This window comes from Bombus impatiens, unplaced genomic scaffold, assembly GCF_000188095.3.
Source record: "Bombus impatiens unplaced genomic scaffold, BIMP_2.2 scf_0225, whole genome shotgun sequence".
NCBI lineage: Eukaryota > Metazoa > Arthropoda > Insecta > Hymenoptera > Apidae > Bombus > Bombus impatiens.
The window spans coordinates 428,414-445,498 of NT_176644.1; the positions used below are offsets into that span (position 1 = coordinate 428,414).

Sequence of the window (17,085 nt, forward strand, 5' to 3'; positions counted from 1 at the left end):
CTACAGTACAACAGCGTTATTTTACCATGTGAAATTGACAGACTTCGAAACTCAACTGCAGTAAAATTTACCGCCAAAGGAGGAAGCGTAATAGTATTAAAGGATAAAATTAATTTCGACGAAATCTGTTTACAGGAACAGGCATAAAATCGTAGAACGAACCGCGATCTTGGGAAAATACAGAATCTTGTTCGGAAACTTCTATTCCGCTCACAACGCACATCATCGTAGCCAACGCAGACCTACGCGCGGCAAATAATAATGAATGAAGAAGCTAAGAAATAAAGGCTTACCGTTACAACTCTAACAGCTGCCTTTAAGAATACAGCATACACAGATGCACGCGTGTATCGTGTACCTACTGAAACACACGTCCAGTAACATACGTATAGCGATCTTTTATATATTTGGCACAAGGAGGTGCTCGCATCGATTCGACTCAAGCAACAAGTAAAAAAATATCTCTACCGACTCTTGAGCAACTTTTCTCAGACATAGAACAAAATCCTGTATATCTCCAAGATATTTAACGCTCGTACCATGTTTGTCATGAAACGAATCACGCGTTAGCAATTTGTAGTTTCTTTAAGAAATTACACTCTTAAGCGCAAAAGAGTCTCCGCTAATTCTCGTACGATTTTCCCTGTTACCTAGAAAAAGAGCGATTGTTCATAAGATTGTTCGAATTACTTTCCCGAGATAAAAGTCGCACGTGCGATCTCTCCTGCTTTTATCTTAACAGGAGGAGGTAATTTCGTATAAAAATCCGGTAAAATGGATCAAAGTAATTCGAAGAATATCCTGCGCGCGTGGAAGAATTCCAAATGTTCCCAAGAACAGTCAAATCCGATAAACGACTCTGTAATTTTTCTGTTAAAATTACAATCAATTCTCGCGTTGAGAATTTTCAGTAATTCAGTAATCTTTCCTGTGAACGCGATTTTACCAATTCGCCAATTTTAGAAATGTCCGGCTTCTCGGTAGTGTTCATCGCGTACAATAAAATGCTGCTCGCATCCTCAGGAACGTTTGAACTATTTTCCCAAGACAGAGACCGCGTACAATCGCCTCTACGCCTATGTTTATAGAGGGTTGTAATTCGAGACCGCCTGGAAGGGAGAGTGGGGTAAAAGTGGCTACCCTAGGTTATACCTGCGAAAATCTATTCAGTTCGGTACTCGTCTAGCCTGGAGCCAGCACAACACGTCGAAAATTCTCAGGAAACTCAGCAGGGAGAGGAACGGTACTTCGGTCCCTCCTCTTCGTTTTCATTCGCACGCACCACATCATCGTCCACACGCGATTCCCGATCTCGCTTTCCTCCGAACTTGCAGTTCCTTCTATCGCATGTTTCGAGGCAGCACCTTGGATCTGGTGGCTTAACGCGCCGCCAAACATCCATCGATCTTCGATTCTGCCGAGTTCGTCGTTCGTGAAGTGTAAAGATGCTTTCGAAGTGCCCCGTAGAAGATCGTAGAAGATATTGGATCGGCTGGAGGGAACTCGACGTTGGCTTAGTATAGGAACAGAGACGAGCAAACGAAGTTACCAAGGAACGCAGTGAACCGACTGAAAAATTATTCAACGCCTATTTCCTTGTAAAGTCAACTAGCGTAATATCTCTTCCACGAGCTTTTGTTAAATACGAAGATATTTGTCTGGCAGAAATAGTTGTATGCAATAACAGAACAAGTTAGAATAGTTCGGTAGAATAATAGTTTGTATGTACGCTTATGTGTTTGGGAAATAACTCGAAACGAAAGAAAGTAATTTTCATGCAATTTCTTCCATTGGCGGAGAAACTCGGAATGTTTACGAAAAGAGATAAGACTCGTTGCAGTCGCGTCGATACGAGATTTCAGGTCCTTATCTCTTCGTATTCCGTCAATTCGCTTGTCACCGCGACACCAGACACGAGATAATCTCGTTGCCGATTAATTTCACGACCTCGTGGCCCGAATTATAGCAAAGTACAGGAATGCTTGTAACTATTATAATTATAAGGAGCAGTGGCAAGAGTATGTACAACGATGATTTCATAACGATGACTAGTTATAGTTTGAAGAAATATTTCCACATTGTGGTGCGAAATAGAAACGAATCTTCTACACGTTGCTTTCGACATACCATTCGCTTGAATTTTTTTCCTAGTTCGCAACATTTCTAGAAATAATTTATAACGAATAGCGTGCTGAATTATTTTATACGTCGTTTGAAACGCGCACAGAACGGTTTAAAACGAGTCGCAAGAACAAAGAGAGAGATGAATCAACGACGTAAAGAAGTTGCTTGAAATAGCAGAAACAGCAGAAAATAAATTTATTCAGAAGCTAATTAACGAAATCCCCAAAGAAGTTCTTGCTACAGGCGGAGCTAAACAAAGTCGCATAAACTGTACTGACAAAAAGTAACTTTAACAAATTGAATTCTCAACAAGCGACGACAGACGTAAAACAATATCGAGTCTCTTTGTATTCGTCCGTAAGAACTAGACATTTTCCGTTCGAACGGTGGCCCAAGACTCTCGCACGCTACCGTAACACACCTTTCGCGGCGAATATTAGTTCATAGTTCGTAATTGCAAATAACGCTAAAACGAACAACGAGAGATCAATTTCTACCAACACGTTTCTTTCCTCTGTCGCACGACCCACGCGATGATAACGTTCGAACATTGATTTTTCGTTGCAGGATGGATGTACCACGTGGTTGACTGCACGGTGCTTGGTATAACGAGACAGCAGAAGCAAGCAATCGCTATACACTGTCTGCAAAAGTCCATCGAGGCGGAACCGAAGAGCGGGCAAAGCCTTTACCTGCTGGGACGTTGCCTCGCCGCTTCTGGAAAAGTTCACGATGCATTTATCGCTTACAGGTAACGTACGTTGTCCTTGTGATACGCGAAGAGCGTGAATCTTGGAATTATTGCGCCGATGTATCAGCCACGCTTTTAAGCCTCTTAGCCTCTCCAGGCAACACCGACTAATTCGCCTCTGTTTGGTAGCTTTTTCTTTTTACCGACGTTTAAGCTGGATTAACTTCGACGCAAGAACGTAGCCAATTCCTTGAGAAATGGCCATCCGTTCGATTTCCTCGGTTAAACGCGCCAGTATTAAATTCCAGCAATTTTATGCTCCTATATTAGATTGACTATCGTGGACAGTGGATGAACCACGCGACACGAAACAATGTCGTCCACCTGCTTCGATGCTTTAACGAATCCAGGTCACTTACGAACCATCGTCGATTGCAGAAATTCCGTGGAAAAGTCAGAAGGGAACGCCGACACGTGGTGCAGCATAGGCGTTCTATATCAACAGCAGAATCAACCTATGGACGCTTTACAAGCCTATATATGCGCTGTACAGTTAGACAAATCACATTCAGCTGCGTGGACTAATCTGGGCATTCTGTACGAAAGCGTTAGTCAACCGAAAGACGCACTAGCTTGTTACGTCAACGCATCCAGGTAAAGTAAATTGTCGGCCCGACACGCTAAAACGTTCACGTTACATTAGCCGTTAAAATCTCTATCGTTCAAATAAGATGGACAAGCTGACGCTGTCGTGAACGAAATTTCGCTTCGTTTTTTTATTGTCGTAGATGGAATGATTTATTGATCGATCGAGTCGAAGGTTTCGTTATTACTTAATGTTTAAACGTTTTTATAGAGATAGAAGAAGGTCGTTTGAAATAGCGTGATGTTGCAATTCACGTGGAGCGAAATTTCGTTCTTGTGATCCTTTAAGAGTTAGCGAGATGTTGTTGGCTAACAATGGTTTGGCTAAAACACATCCGTACTATGCAATATCGAAAAACAGTGATGTGCGTGTAAAATCTTTGCTGTCAGCAGCTTCATTGTTACAACTGTTAGTTGTTAACCGACTTTGTACTTTTCCTACGAAACTAGATTTTCACATGTTTTCTGCTATATTTCGTTTTAACGAGAAACAGTTGCTTGATATGACTATAGTGTACGTCAATTTATTCGATAATTTATTCGAGATTTCGTGTAAGATATTTATTTAGGAAGAGAGACACTTTTTTACTTTACCTGCCGATGACGAGAGATCGCAGTTCCCTTTATAGGAAATATTTGTCTTACTATAATTAATAAGAATACTTCAGTTTCATTTTTAGGGAAGGAGTAGAAGGAGAATTACTTTAACATTTAGCCAACCGCACGCGCCACAGCGAGGTATACTAATGCTCAGTGCTTAAAATACAAAGAAGTCTAAAAATTATTTAAGTGGTTAATTATATTTTCGTTTGATCAATTTCACATATTGTTTGTAGAAAACATCAAATTGACAGTATATATTAAAAGTATAAAAAATATAGGTAAAATTAAAAACGTTAAAGATGACCAAAGATAAATAACACGATTGGAAGGTGAAATTAAAAATTCATAATACGTTTTAGTATTTTTTTACAATGTGATATCGTTCGATTATAACTTTATTTAGTCATAACTGATAGTGTAGCTTTTTAGTTAATTTTAATTGTATTTTATTATATACTGTACTTAGTAAGAGGAGAAAAAGTGGCGCAATTAATTGGCAACAATTGCAGATAGGCAATAACTGTTAATAGCAAAAAAGAAAATAAAGAAAACGCGTTGCAAAAGTCAAAAAGGGAGATCTCCCCGTTCGGCCACGCAGCGATGTTCTTCACAAAGGGGAGATCTCCCTATTCGATTGGCTAAGTGTTAAGTAGAGAGAAATTCGTTAGAATATATTTGATTTAATGCGAGGGATTTATTCTTTGTTTCTTAATGAAATGTTATAATCGATGAAAGCGTATTAATGTATCGAATAAATTATGAATAAATTATCTGATTATCTATACTGGGTATCTCGTATCACTGGAACAAATCGTATCTTTAAATATCCTGTGTACAGTGGAATATTTATATCGAAAATTTGATTGAAATTAATTCCCTACCTCATTCGCATGATATAAGAAAGAATCACTGATCTCCGTCGAATTAAAAATAAACGCGTCATAAAATTCATAAACGAACGAATAAAAGCATACAGAAGCACGGTAAACGTACGCATCAAAATGTTCCTATGATCAAAACTCAACATTTGTTAATTAAATAAACAACCGACGCGCTTCCGCATTTGTCAAATCGATTTCGTCATAATTTTCTAGATACCATTTTTTTAAATATTCAAATGAAACGCACATGGATAAAAGTCTGTTAGGATCGACTCAAAATGAGATTAAATCACAGAAGGTGCATTTTTATCGTAAGATCGTCGTATGAATGTGAACAACAGTGGTACATAGTTGCTCGTGCATTTAGCCCCCGTATGTCACGAATTTAATTCGAAACTTTTGTCAAACTTCTCGAAATCCGATTTCGACCAACTTCTCTATGCAAATATCTCGCTGTACATTGGCCCCTTAAGCTTTATAACTTCATTATACGGCGACATCGTCACTGTATTATCAATGTACGTTTTCTCAGTTGAAATAAAAGATGAGACAATCGATCTTCCATCGATCGCTAACTGCTCCAAGATCCCTGCCCATTTTTTAAGCCGATTACGCATGTTGCAAGACGCCTACTCGTTACATTCATAGAGAAACTTCGTCAAATTTTACTTTATAAGTAGATCGCGGGATTTTATGTAAATTCGTATCTTCACGGACTTAATTTCAACAAATTGAACGTAAGAAGAAATTTATTTCGTCCACCGAACGTTATGTAATAAGGATCGTACTTTGGATATTTCGAATCTCTCTCGCTGGTCCCTCCGCAATTTTTTCCACTTTATTCATGTATTCATTATCTATACCTCTTCTATAGTTTTTACGCTGCATAATGAGCGCCCCGCTGAGTGGCGTATCACGCATTACATGTTACGAGAAGAATGAGTAAGTCGAGGACAGGTCAGCATTTCAAAAAAAAAAAAAAAAAAAAAAAAAAAAGAAAGGAAAAGAAGGGGAAAAAAGAAAGAAAGCAAAAGAGAAAATAAAAGAAGAGAAATGATAAGGAGAGACTGAAAGCTTACCTGTCCATGAAAGATAAAATATAGAATAATGACAAGACAATCATTTTCGTTTATACAGGGGTAATAACAATACACCGAATTGCACGGGCTCATTGGCGGGCCTGGGTGGCGCTAAGTCAGGAGGTAACACCCCGATGAACCCATCGCTACAACAGCGGATCAACTTTCTGCAAAGTCACCTAAGCCAAGCACCAATGCCATCCGTCACCACCACCACCAAGTAAGTTACCTCTATCGTGTTTCACAAATTTTGATTAATTTTAGACCTTTGCATTCACAGTAGGACCTCGATTATCAGAGCAATTGATTAAGCTACTGAGGACCAAGTAATATTATTGAAAAATACGAATAAAGTAATTTATACGTTGCTTTCTCAAAGTAAAGCTAATGCGTTAGGATAATAGATACCTTGCAGAAAACCACTATGTAAATTAAAATATTATAGTGCAATTGATATTAGATCATCTCATAAGCAATACAGTTTTCTATGATATATATGTATATCAGACGTATGCATCATTAATCAATGATGTGTTCTCTCTTAATTTTACATTCTTACTATCGCCATCATTTTAATTTAATTTTAATCAAACACGAAGAATTACTTATGAGATGATCCGATACTTTAGTTTGTCATATATTCAGTCAAAATAAATAGGTAACAACATATGAAAACAAAGTTATTCGATTGTCTGAGTGGAATATGTGATGATTAGCTTAGATACACAAGGTGTTACTGTATTATGATAATCAGACAGTTTTAATCTTATCATTTTCTGATACATCTCACCCTTTTGATATCTTATCTTAGGTGTGAAGAAATTGCTTGGAGTTACTTAAAGGATGAGTGAAGTTATTTCAATGCTGATAAGTGTAAAACTCAAGAATCATATATGTGTATGTGTCCGAGCGCGCGCGAATGTGTGTATATACATATATTTTCAATACAATTTTTGGAGAAAATTCATTTTCAACTACGCATGTCTTAATACTTTTCTTGTTAAGAATAAAGATGATGTATGATTGGTGTATAGGAATTATACAGATCTGTGTAAAACAAATAATGGTGATTTTGAGATCTTCAAAATGCCTCCACTTTCTTTTTTTTTGTATCAACTACGGTTATAAAGCTATAATTTAATTCAATAAATGAAAAATAATAAGTTTTTGATGTTCAAGGATTTAGGATCTACAAGATTCTGTTCAATTCTAATCAAAAATTCATTATTTGCAAAAATAAAAATTTTGGAAATTATGAAAAACGATAGTTCTTACTTCTTCAATCTCAACCTACACAGAAACATTTGGAACTCTTCACGTGCGAACGTGTTGCAGATAAAATGCAATTTTGTTTTGCCCACGCGAATTAATCACAGAAAAATAAGAGAAAAAAGGAGCGGAGAACACGAAAGATTTTTTTTTAGAAGGTTCGTTCACAACACCGGACGGTTATCAAAAGAAACGTGTATATGTAAACATTGGTCTTGTTAATGTGTCATGTTTCTGTTTTTAAGGAGACGGCAGCTGCCGTCTATAGAAGAGGCTTGGAACTTACCAATTAGTGCTGAGATGTCCAGCAGGCAACAACAACAGCAACAGCCACCCACTGGCCCGGGTTATAAGTATGGTGCTACACCAGCTGGACCACCACCTCCTTATCCTCAAGGACAAGGACAGAATCTTAATACAAAAAGATTTAAGGTAAATCTTTTAGTCAGTGGTAATGATACTCTAAGTGACAAAAATTTTTAATTTAAAGAAGCTGTGGTAAAGTAAAGTTCACTAGAAATAAATCTCAAGATACAGTTTAATGAAACAATGCTTTTAGATATTAAAACACATACATTGTTATATGCACTCATACAGTAAAAAGACACTTGTTTGATTGTTTCAACTGACGAAATAAATTGTACTTTCAGCAAGGAGAAGAACCAATTTCTCCAGCTTCTCAGCAAAGACCACCGCCATTTTACCTCACATCTCAGCAACTACAAATGTTACAGTTTCTTCAACAAAATCATGGAAGTTTAACGCCACAACAACAGGGTTTGCTTGCCCAGTTACAGCAACAGTACCGATGCATGCAACAACACCAACAACAAATTAGGTTACAACAACAGCAAGCTACTCAAAGGGGGTTGCGACCTGGACAACCGGGTTATCCTACTACAGGCTACAATCATACGCAACTAGGACAACCTGGTGTGATCAAGAACTATGGAATACCTCAGCAACCGGTACTATACCTTTTGTTTTATATACATTTATGAATCATCTTGTCATCTAGCTGTTAAACAATCTTATCTCACATTTTATAACAGAACTTAAAGTTTATTAACACTAAACCTACCGATACTTCGTGTATACCTATTTCTACCGTGTCCGGTCAAAATAACCGGTGATAAAAAAAGTAATAGTTTTTATGATTTAACTTAGATAACGGTCAATTTATGACTGAATGTATATAAAATGATGAACTTTCTGTTTACTTTTGTTTAATTTCAATTATAGGCTTAAATAAAATTACACTTTTATTTATATAGAGATATACCTTATTCATCTTCGCTGCACTTTTTATAGTTTATCTTATTATCAAATGTACATTTGCCGCATACATATTTCCCGCATCTTGAACAGATTTTCTTAGTTTTGTAACCTTCACAATATTTTACTTGGCAAGTTTTTTGTAGTAATGAATCTGAACTTGTTGATAGTTGCCGTTTAGCATATCCCTAAATATATTATGAACTGATGCCCTGCCAGGTTTGCAACTTGCATCTATTTCTTCTCAAGCTATTCCATCAGGCCTTTTGAAATGTTTGTAACGCCGTCGACCGTAAAAGATGCTAAATTTCATGACGATTCCTTAGTATTATTATGGGCCTGAGTTTATATGTTTTAACACCTGGTGACTATTTTGATCGAAGGATGGATTATGGTTTATGACAAGATTACGGGCCTAACAGTTGTTATTATTTGTCATTACTGATTTTGTTTGTCATCTAACCTTAAGATAACCTTTTCGTTGTACTGATTGTATTTATTTGAAGAGTAAATAAAATATTTTATCGACCGGTCAAATTAACCGCCCGCGGTAGACAGGACAAAATACAACTTTTTCTTAGAAAAAGAAAGCGAACTAGAAGTAAATACTGAAAAGTATATATTAAGTATGTTTCATGAGAAGTCATAACTTATGAAGCGATATGATAATTAAATGTTTAATTGATAGTTAACGATAATCAAATTAAATTTTTGTGGAAGCTTGAAAACAATCAACTTGACCAGCACTGGTTGGTTTTTACCACTATAGTGCATACTACATTATATTATATTTATTTAATCGCTCCCTGTTACAGTTGCAGCAAGGTGGAACTGTTGCATTACAAACAGGATTCTCAGACTCCAATGTCGGTTACAACACGGCAGCGACTGGGAACAGCCAGACGCCGGGAATGCCTTACAAATCTGCCTCTGATCCAAACTACCCTCAGAGACAATTGTCATCCAACCAATACAACCAATACCAGCCTAACCAATTCACTGCCCAGGGTTATACTCAAATATCGTCCACAACGAGCAACTATCCAGAAGGCTCAGCAGGAAATAAAGATCTGGGTGTGACGGATCAGGAGTTACAGGCTCTGTTATCCCAGAAGGACATAGCGACGTCATTGGCGGAGGATCTGTTGAAGCATTTCGGATCAGAAGATTTAGACGTGAAGGAAGAGGCGCCGAGTATCATAAACAATGGTACGCTAAGTTCAGGTCCGTTTTCACCGTCGAACCTTGAGGAGAACGCGGACAAGATCAAAGAAGTGAAGCTGGAAAAGGTAGAAGATATTCAATCGTCGGCCACGTCCAAGCTCGAGGCGTACGAAAACAGCAATACGTCAACTCCAGCAGCTGAGACGGTGAAATGCGAGGCAACGTCAAGTACAAATAAAAGTGAATCGGTCGCTCGGATCGAACCTGTGCTAAAATTGGAAAGCTTGTGCGAATCGCAACCTGAACAGGAACTTAGTATAGACATGGATTCCAAAACTATCGTAGAGGCGTGCGAAGGTCAGGGATTGAAGGGTGTACCGAATTGCTCCATACTTAGCGATCGTTCACCTCCACCCACGCCGCCTGATCCTCCAAGTCAGAGGCTAACTAAGGAACAACTCCTACCCCCTACTCCTAGCGTTTATTTAGAGAATAAGAAGGATGCATTCAGTCCTCAACTTCAAGAGTTTTGTCTAAAACACCCGATAGCTGTGATCCGTGGTCTTGCAGCTGCTTTAAAGCTGGACCTTGGTCTTTTTTCGACTAAAACTTTGGTAGAAGCGAATCCAGATCATAGTATCGAGGTGAGAACGCAAATGCAGCAAACTAGTGATGAGAATTGGGACCCTGTAATGGGAAAGAAAGTTTGGGGTTGTATCAGTCATAGAAGTCACACGACTATCGCGAAATATGCACAATACCAGGCATCGAGTTTTCAAGAAAGTTTAAAGGAGGAAAAGGAAAAGGCTCAAGGTATACATACCTCGAATCTATCCGATTCAGACTCAAAAGATAGCACTGGAGCTGTCAGAAGGAAGAAAAACGCGTTTGGATTGGCGGGTCGACCGGGTTCAAAGATGTTGCGATTTGGGACCAATGTAGATTTATCAGACGAGAGAAAGTGGAAACCGCAACTCCAGGAGCTGATGAAATTACCAGCGTTCGCTAGAGTCGTATCGGCTGGAAATATGCTCAGTCATGTCGGCCACGTTATTTTAGGCATGAATACTGTCCAATTATATATGAAGGTAACTATAATATTTATTTAAATTTGTTTTTCATAACTATTGTTAAATAATATTTTAAACTATAGATATATTTATGTAAACTTATATTTTTATCAAAATAATGTAGTAAATGAAATCTATATAGAAGATCGTTTTACGTATTAAATATCGTAACAAATACTTTGAATACTTTTTGCAAATAGTTTGAAAAACATAAAAAATTTATCAAAAAAAGATATTATTAAATGGTGAAACATTTCCCTAAAAAGCATCTTTATTTGCTTTTATAGGTACCAGGTAGTAGAACACCTGGCCACCAGGAAAACAACAATTTTTGTTCTATTAATATCAATATTGGACCAGGAGATTGCGAGTGGTTTGCAGTGCCTGATGCATACTGGGGTATAATTTGCTCTCTTTGTGAGCGGAATAATATCAATTACCTTCATGGCAGTTGGTGGCCTTCTTTAGAGGACCTATATGATGAAAACATTCCTGTGTATAGGTTTTTACAAAGACCAGGTGATCTTGTCTGGGTTAATGCGGGTAAGCAAATTACAAATAATCATAAGTTGCTTAACACTAATTAAATAGATGGCATAGTAATCTATAATTTGGAAAAAAGTACAAGTGAAATCAAACTCTTTTTCATCATTTTTATCCTACTCGTATCAAATCAAGTTCAAAGTATCCATATGTTAATCATATTAAACAATTCATCTTTAATAATAAAAAAATATTCTAGAAACTAAAATTAATTAATTAAAGTTCCATTAAAATAAACTAGTTCGTTTCATGGAAAAATAAACAAGGTAAAGATATTTTCATTATAAAGTAACTAAGAAAAAAAAATTTTATTATTTCTTTAGGTTGTGTGCACTGGGTTCAAGCTGTTGGATGGTGTAACAACATCGCATGGAATGTGGGTCCTTTAACTGCTCGACAATATCAACTGGCAATTGAACGATATGAGTGGAATAAACTGCAGTCGTTCAAATCTATTGTACCAATGGTACACTTATCCTGGAACTTAGCAAGAAATATCAAAGTGTCTGATCCCAGATTGTTTGAACTAATTAAAAATTGCCTATTAAGGACAATGAGACAGTGTTGCTTAATATTAGAGTTTGTGAAAAGTAAAAGTGTGGAAGTTCGGTTTCATGGACGAGGAAAAAACGAAGCATCGCATTACTGCGGACAATGCGAGGTAAGATAATTTTAAATAATATTAACTCATAATTTTTACTTATGTTTTCCTTGAAATAAAGGTGAACATGATACAACCAACTTAAATATTGAAGCAGCTTAATAAGTACTGATTAATATTATAAATTTTGCTTTTCTTCCAGATTGAAGTGTTTAACATCCTGTTCATAAGAGAACAGGAGAAACGACACGTCGTACACTGTATGGATTGTGCACGAAAACAGTCCCCATCCTTAGAAGGGTTTGTTTGCTTAGAAGAATACAGAATGCGAGATTTAATGGACGTTTATGACGGATTTACTTTACACACTTCTCTAACAACTCCCTCATCAGTTCAGTCTAACCAATCCTCCTGAGAATACATGCAACACAGATATCTGGACTTTCTAGGCACTTTACAGTGACTTAGATAGTACAATATCTGTGTTCGAAAAGAATCTTTATAATAAGCATTATTTAAGTACCTGGGAGCTACCATAAAAGAATGAAGAAGAGCAGAAAATTTTATATGTTAAACTACATAAGTCGAACATCTATTTCCATGCTAATTTTAAGGTACGCACAATACATGTTATATATGAAGCAATTGAAAATTTCAAATTTTTTTAGAATTAATTAGTACTGATTACATACACAAATTGAGACGTATATTCGAAAAATTTTATATTGAATTGACATAAAATCAGCGAAACACTGCTCTAGCTCTCGGGTATAGAAAATCGAAATTAAGTAAACGAGAGAAGACTGCGTTTTACTTATAAATTACTCAATATCATCATTTGTAATCCTTTAATGGCACAGCCATGATAATGTGCATAAGCTTTGCAATAAAAAATGCTTAACATAGTTATCAAACTTGACCGTGTTCCTTATCAGTTTTATATCATGGCAAGTAACTACAAAACAAGCATTCAATATTCATTTTTGTCACAAACGATAGAACATCTCTTTTTTTTATATCGTTCATAAATTACATGTTTCGAAATTTTTACGAATAACAAAAAGAAAAGTTAGAAAAAATTTTCATATAATCGAGAAACATCACGGAATTGTTCACTGCCAATCGTGAATATATTAAAGGATTACACTGTAACAGTCCACAATGATGAGGGATAAGCTGTCGTTAACTATTATTATGAATTAAGATACAATTGTAAAGTATCATCAAGCTGCTCAAAAAACATACTTGTACATTTTTGTATGCAAGCGAATTGAAACGATTATTGATTTTTATGAAATTCATGGGAATATTAGCACAGTTTCGAATGTCCTACTGCCAACGACGATTCGACTTTTTAAATCGCAGCAACGATTATGTTTTTATACTAAACTCGAAGACAATGAGATCAGTATCTGATTGAGATTTATTAAGGAAATAATTATTAAACATTTTGCAGCAAATTCAAATAATTTAACGAAAAAGTGTTAACAGTACAGTGACATTCGTGACGAATATCGTGCTTTAAATAAATCAATCATTGTGTCAAGCAAAAAATAGCGGCTCTAAAACATTTGTACAGTAAAAGATACTGTTTATAATAATAATTTCTAAGATAAACGAACCTCCGTTTTTAGGACAAGGGGACGATAACATGTTGCGATCAGCTCATAAAACGGCGTTTCTCAATTTATTTTTTGTTTATTTTCATAAACAGAATAAAAAGAGAAACGTGTGATATTCTAAATATCGGAAATCATATGCTGAAATCATTTGAATTTTTCTACCATAATTAAGTCAATGATAAAGAATATTTATTAATTGTAAATGAATTTGTTTCAAATGATTTTTAATTATAGAAAATCTTCCATCGATTTATACAACCTATTCGGTACATGAAAGATAGAATGTTATAGTCTAATGGCTTATTTTAATTATTATTTAAGGTAACACAATTATAGAATATTAGTACAATTTTAACGAACTTAAGGACGGAATATAAGATCAGATCAACGTTAAGAAAAAAGTTGGGAAACGCTGCCTGTCTAACAATGAGTTAATCGTATCTTAAAGCAAAGGAGAAGCGTACCTTCAACTCAGTCTCGTCAATTCACATTGGTGTCTAGTAACGCCAAATGTACGTGCCAGAAAACAAAAAAAAAAAAACTCTTACCTACCACAAGTGTATAAATAATGCAATTCTCGTTCCGCCGAAAAGATGTATTTTCACAAACGCATGAGAGAGAGGGAGAGAAAGAGAGAGAAAATGGAGAAAAAAAGCAAAAAATGGTAGATAGTACAGGTCGTAATAAGATCATCGAAGAACGATGTATTTTTGAAAATCCTAGGAAATACTAGTTCCGCCGAGTTAGTTAATTACGAACGATAACCGCATTTCTTTTATACGCGCGACCAATCTCAATGTTGCACCATTCGATTGCAATATATGTGTATACATATATATACATATATATACATTTGTACATGTATATATGTGTATTTCTACATCATTTACAGCGATGGTATATGCTAGTTTCCTGATGTATTAACCCGCTCTATCGATGATTGTTAATGAAGATTTTCCGGGTTGAAAAAGCTCGTGTCCAAGAGTATTTTAATCCATGCACTCAAATGATCTCAATGCATGTAATATTGGCAGTACATGACAATGAATTCTGCCAATATTTCGAACTGACTTGACAACTTTGATTAACGATTAATTAAATTATGTATAAATATATTTAATGTAAAAAATAAGATTAGGTAACGTGAAATGAATCGAAACAGAATGGCTCAAGAGCTTCAATAGTTAATAACGAACAAACTGAAAGCGGTCCCATCGTGTACCGCTAAGCCTGTTTTGCTGTGACCTATGGATAATCTAAACCAGTTCGTATTCGAAATTGAGAAGATGATTTTCTCTGAAGGTGTGCAATGTTGTATAGAAATTACTTGACATTGCACTATTTAATTCGACTTGTTATATATATATATATGATTTGGGTTCTATTATTTTTTTCTCATTCTTTTTTTCATTTATTATACTGAATAAATTTACTCAATACGTTATATAATATATAAATATATGTAATATCTAATGATGCTACATTGCAGGTTTAGAATAATTTTTACGGAATATATACAGTTTGTAATAATGAAATGTATTGAGTATATATATATATATTGTACTTAAGTATATGTATTTATATATATCCATATGTATATATATATATCGATTATACTTAAGTATATATATATATATATATATATATATATATATGTTAAAATTTTATCAACGATATGTATTGAGATTGCGTTGTTTAACGATGGTTTCGTTACAAATGGTTCACAGCACTGGCAGCTCAAGTTTGTTAGCAGTTACTTTAATATTTTAGAAAGTTTTAGATCCTTCGAATAGCATGAAATTTCGTTCGTAGGTAAACTGCATACACAACATGACTTAAAATAAGAAGACATTGAGAAAAGTATACTTTTCTTAGCAATCACACGTGTATCTTTTTACCTGCAAATGAAATACTTGTAATGGAGTGGAAAGTAATTTTATGAAATTCAAATGAAATAATTTGTAAAGGATAAAAGCGGAAAATTGTGGCTAAATATTGGTAAACCTTGACGGCAGTAAATGTCTTTGAACGTAAAAGGCACGTGATCGAAATAAGAAAAAATCTTTTTCTTTAGATGGGTTTCTCTTCAATTTTCCCTTTTGGATATTTCGTAAATGTATACTGGAATTATGCAGGATGATTTGAAAATCTGGTATAACAACTTTGAACAATTGGCAGTATTACTTCTAGTAGCACTTTATTATTAGAATTGCAATAATACTAATTTAAAATATATCGTTACTTTAAACATCACATGATAAGGAAGGCTAGATGTTATTTATCTAAAAAAGAAAATTCATTTTTTTAATGTACTAGATTTTTATGACAACCTGCAAGAATGTCATATCTTAAGTTAGGGAAAAGAAATACAAAGAAATATTAGATCCGATAAAGCGTATTACTTGAAATAGTTGACCAGTTAATGTAAGCTTTCAAATACCATTTTTGTTTTAGTTGTAATTTAATTGGTTCTTAGAAAGTTTACATTCACTAGTCAGTATATATATACATCTTGACATACTAAATAGTTTCTTTTCTGTTTAATCAAATTTAAATGGTGTATCGATACATCTGTCTAATGAATTATGAATTAAATCTGAGAGGGAAAGCCAGAAAGAACTCGAGCAGTAGTTGTATTAACTTATCATTTAATGGAATTGTAAGTAATTGTAAATATCTGATTTTTTTTTTAAAACGGAGGACAGTAGAAAAATATGAGGGCAGAATTGTATATTAAGTACATTCTTGTAATAATCACTTAATTGTTTATCCTGCACTTATTGCAGATTTTTCAAAGTCTCGTATTTTGATACTGACTACTCGAGGAGTAATCGTGACATTGGTGATTTTTTAGAAAAATATTATGCAATTTAGTATTGCGCACAAACGCCATATATAATTATCAGGAGCAGAAGTAATCGAGAGATCCCCTTGAATTCGTTATCTTGAACAATTACTTGAAATGCAGAAAAGTGACGCACATACAAAATTGCGTACTTCGAAAAGCAGAGGAAAATGGAAGAAGACAAGCCAGAAAATTAAGGAGCACACATATTGAAACATATTTTCGCTAAACAGTGTACGAAGAGTTTGAGTTCTATGCTTACGGAATGGTTGGAATGTTAACGAACAGGCATAAAAAAGAAGATTTATTTTTTCTGAACAATAGCGGGGAAAAAGTAATATTTTCGAATTCTGTAATGTCTGTAAAGTGAAAAGTAGCAAACCATAGCAGAAAGAAAGAAAGAAAGAAAAAAGGAAAGAAAAGAAGATGGTGAGGATGATGATAACGATTCACGTAGCTTAAAAACTTGTAAAACTGTATTTTAAACGTGAGAACGTTCACTGCCAAATTGTGATAAACAAATCCCACCTTTAAACCGGAGCGTTTTCTTAACTTCTGATCGCATTGACCAATTATTTCCTCCCAAATAGTTACCGTGAGTTCTGCACATTCTGATATAATAGTCATCTATATTTTTCCTTAATGTTTAAGATATATAGCGTCGAAGAAGATA

At 35.2% G+C, this 17,085-nt stretch overlaps 1 protein-coding gene across 6 annotated transcripts in view; it reads left to right on the forward strand.

Annotated features, from left to right (window-relative positions):
- LOC100740862 (histone demethylase UTY) overlaps positions 1–14,129 on the forward strand; it is a 151,735-nt gene extending 137,606 nt beyond the window's left edge. For all 6 annotated transcript variants that reach the window (XM_003488371.4, XM_012383867.3, XM_012383866.3 and 3 more), the window contains 9 exons: positions 2,692–2,875; positions 3,254–3,469; positions 6,082–6,243; positions 7,538–7,724; positions 7,943–8,260; positions 9,383–10,819; positions 11,089–11,344; positions 11,668–12,005; positions 12,148–14,129. In XM_003488371.4, the coding sequence (XP_003488419.1) occupies positions 2,692–2,875; positions 3,254–3,469; positions 6,082–6,243; positions 7,538–7,724; positions 7,943–8,260; positions 9,383–10,819; positions 11,089–11,344; positions 11,668–12,005; positions 12,148–12,360 (3,311 nt within the window). In that variant the 3' untranslated portion in view covers positions 12,361–14,129. The remainder of the gene's footprint in view (positions 1–2,691; positions 2,876–3,253; positions 3,470–6,081; positions 6,244–7,537; positions 7,725–7,942; positions 8,261–9,382; positions 10,820–11,088; positions 11,345–11,667; positions 12,006–12,147) is intronic.
- The last annotated feature ends 2,956 nt before the right edge of the window (positions 14,130–17,085 follow it).